Source organism: Sinocyclocheilus anshuiensis, unplaced genomic scaffold (assembly GCF_001515605.1).
Source record: "Sinocyclocheilus anshuiensis isolate Anshui unplaced genomic scaffold, SAMN03320099.WGS_v1.1 scaffold1102, whole genome shotgun sequence".
In the NCBI taxonomy this organism is placed as follows: domain Eukaryota; kingdom Metazoa; phylum Chordata; class Actinopteri; order Cypriniformes; family Cyprinidae; genus Sinocyclocheilus; species Sinocyclocheilus anshuiensis.
The window spans coordinates 291,221-294,835 of NW_015539924.1; the positions used below are offsets into that span (position 1 = coordinate 291,221).

At 36.8% G+C, this 3,615-nt stretch overlaps 1 protein-coding gene across 1 annotated transcript in view; it reads left to right on the forward strand.

Annotated features, from left to right (window-relative positions):
• smc1b (structural maintenance of chromosomes 1B) overlaps positions 1-3,615 on the forward strand; it is a 17,373-nt gene that overhangs the window by 7,302 nt on the left and 6,456 nt on the right. The window contains exons 10-13 of the mRNA XM_016483696.1: positions 2,331-2,516; positions 2,667-2,852; positions 2,957-3,103; positions 3,365-3,502. Coding sequence (XP_016339182.1) covers positions 2,331-2,516; positions 2,667-2,852; positions 2,957-3,103; positions 3,365-3,502 — 657 coding nt within the window. The remainder of the gene's footprint in view (positions 1-2,330; positions 2,517-2,666; positions 2,853-2,956; positions 3,104-3,364; positions 3,503-3,615) is intronic.

Sequence of the window (3,615 nt, forward strand, 5' to 3'; positions counted from 1 at the left end):
TCCGTCCCAACGGACCAAAGAACCAAGCGGTATCATAATTCATAACGGGAAATATGCTAAATAAAAAGCAGTGTCTTGATTCTGTGAGTGAGAATATTTGTTATTGCAGTTGAAAACCACAGAGCAGCTCTTCATATTAAAACGTGTAGTTAATTGCTCTTCTCTGTGCATTACAAGAATGCTGTCCAGATGAAGCCTTGATTTCCTCGCTGGCTGTAACTGCTATACATATGACAGCTTCAAGATGCCTCCTTTATGGAGAAACTAGTAAAAATATAAAATAGGGCTGGGACGATATAGCAAAAAAAAAAATTTCAACGATATAATGTTTCATATCGTTCGGTATCGATAATTATTGACTACAAAAAGTTCTGAAATTAAGTGTAATGTGTAATAAAAATGGAATGACACATGGAAAAAGTATTGAACTACTGATATTTATTTAATACTTTGTACAAAAGCCTTTGTTGGTAATGACAGCTTCAAGATGCCTCCTTTATGGAGAAACTAGTAAAAATATAAAATAGGGCTGGGACGATATTGCAAAAAAATAGTAGTTTACTAAGACTATACTTCAAAGTATACTAAAAATGCTACAAGTATTTAATTAGTAAACTATCAGTATACCTATAAGTTCACTTTTAGTATAGTTGCAGTACAAACTAAACATTTTGATGTAAACTAGTTGTGTACTCAAAGTTTACTACTGTTATACTTAAAGCATACTTAAAAGTATACTTTTATATACTAGAAAGTGGGCCAATTTAGTCCCAAGGAGTATTGAAATAGTACACTTACAAGTATACTACTAGTACACTGATATTTGTATACTTACTATATAAAGTATACTTAAAAATATACTTGAACTTTACTTAAGTATACTCACTAAAATAAACTTAAAGTATACTACTTTTTGGTAAGGGATTGCTTAATCTAAAGAGCCGAAGTGCCATTCACACAGATTGCATTTAAAAACATATGAGACGCAGTGAAAGGGAATAAACCTCCACAAATTCGTGACGTGTTTTCTAAAAGTTTAAACTGTTTTAACTTTGCATGGCTTTCTATACATCTCTTCTGTGAGACGTGAGTGCAGCAGTCATATTTGTCTGTCTAAAAATGCGCTGAATATGCATTCTGTGTGAATGGCTTAGTTTCAGTTTGAACCTTTATCAAGATCTTCTCCGCATTGAGCTTTAAACGATGCAAAAACCTGGTGATGCCTCTGTCCACGCGCAGTATTCAAAACAAGAAACAGAAAAAGATGAAGAGCTTGACCAATCAGAGCGTTTTTTTGTTTTTGCATTTAAATAATTTCCGTGTGTTCTATTTCTCTTTGGCTCTGTTTGTGTGTCCGCGAGTCTGCGCGCTGAGATGAGGAAACGCGTGCATCTGAAAAAGCAATACATGCCAATTAGTTTTTAATTTACCAATTAATTTACGAGTGTTTCTTAACCTGTTGTCCAACAAAAGAGAACATTGTAACATACCCCACAACATCAGACGATTGTTAGAAATAACTTCCATCCTGATCTGATGTGGCTTCTTATCACAGAATGACGCAGAAATATATTCTATACTGTAATAAAAGCTATGTCGTTTAGCAATGGATTATTAATTATTAAAATACCCGAGGTGGTTTTAAGAACACAGATAAACTAAAAATTGTCGCAGTGGAGTGTTTATTGTCTTAATGTTATCTTTGAATGTTATCATTCAAAGTTTCTATCTTCATTTATTCAGTTACAGCTATAGCTGGATGCTTTTATCCATATTAAGGATTTCCTGGAGCGTTTTGAGCTCTTTGTCTGTAATTCATATGTGGATTTTCTGCGTGAAGGCGCCCTCAGGCGTGCAGTATGAATGAAACAGACATTGCATTTGTACATTACATTGCACTAAATAATGGCCAATCCATAAAAATAATACTTCTCTCAAAAGAAATTTGTAGACAATTTGTAAAATAGACATATGATAATCTATGTTTTTATACAGTATACAGAAGTGTACTGGAGTTTTAATGAAAGTGTAAAAAAAAACAGTGGTTAAAAAATCGAGGTATTTATTGAACCGTGGGCTAACTGCATTGTTGCCTCCCTATCGTTTACTCTAAAATACTGTATAACAGGAATATCACAAACTTGAGTGCAGACCCTGAGTACTAACCTCTGCAATATATTTAACATTACATTTAAACATTAAAACAAAACTCATCTTGCTGCCCTAAGTCTTTGAACTGTAGTGCACCTCAGCTACAGATATTATAGTTTTATGCATCTTTTGGCATTGGATCAAAAAATATCTGCTGCTGGTTTCTTGACTCTTTTCAGTATGGCCGTCTAGTGGATTTGTGCCAGCCCATCCACAAGAAATACCAGGTCGCTGTCACCAAGGTGTTTGGCAAGAACATGAATGCTATTGTTGTCACTTCTGCGAAAGTGGCTCATGACTGCATCCGATTTCTGAAAGAAGAAAGAGCTGAACCAGAGACATTCCTTCCTATTGACTATATAGATGTAAGTGATCAGTGAAAGCCCTTCAAAATGAGTAATTATGCTTTTATTTTTATTTGCATTTTTATTTACATTATTTAGTTTCAAACTGTTTCAACAACTTTTTATATGGTTCCATTAGTAAAGAGTGTTCTTTCCCCATATGCGCATCAGGTGCGGCCTCTGAACGAGCGTCTGAGGGAAGTGCAGGGAGCCAAGTTGGTGGTGGATGTGGTTCAGTGCGCTCAAAATGCTCCTCAGCTTAAGAGGGTGATCCAATATGTGTGTGGGAACTCCTTGGTTTGCGAGACTCTGAAAGATGCCCGTCGCATTGCCTTTGACGGCCCTGAGCGTCTTCAGGTGAGTGCATGCCAGCAGATCACCAACATTTTAGGCCAGTCATATTGACTGTTATTGATCCTAAACATCTATGGCATGTTACATGTGTAAAATGTCTTCTTTAGACGGTGGCTCTTGATGGCACCTTGTTTCGCAAGTCTGGGGTGATTTCAGGAGGCTCCTTGGACTTGCGCAGTAAAGCTCGACGCTGGGAGGAGAAGGATATGAACAAACTGAAGGAGGAGAAGGATCAGTTGTCGTCCGAGTTGCGTGTAAGTGTCTTGGATTACTAATAGAAATGTGTGACAGCAGATATGTAGTGAAAAATAAAAAATATTTCTCATTGCATTATGGAACAAAGTAACTGCCAGTCAGCATGTGCTGGATGTTTAATATGCAGCTGTATGGAGCAATATTTTGGACCAATGAGATTGGTTACCTTGGGGCTACCTTGAATAAAAATTCTAGATTTATAACTTTATTTTCGCTTTATTGTGATATAATGTATGCTAATGTTGTTGATTTATGTGCAGACCCTGATGAAGCTGAAGCGTAAGGAAGTGGATCTAAAACAGATCAGGGCTCAGTCTCAGGGAAACCAGACTCGCCTCAAATACTCCAACTCAGAACTGGACTCCATACGCAAGAAGAGCATCCCAGCTTGTCAGGCTGCAAGTCACACACTCTTTCTCTCTATACTTTTTTTCATGACTTTTAAACCGCTCTGATACTCTTATGTAAGCCGTGTGTGTGTGTGTGTGTGTGTGTGTGTGTGTGTGTGTGT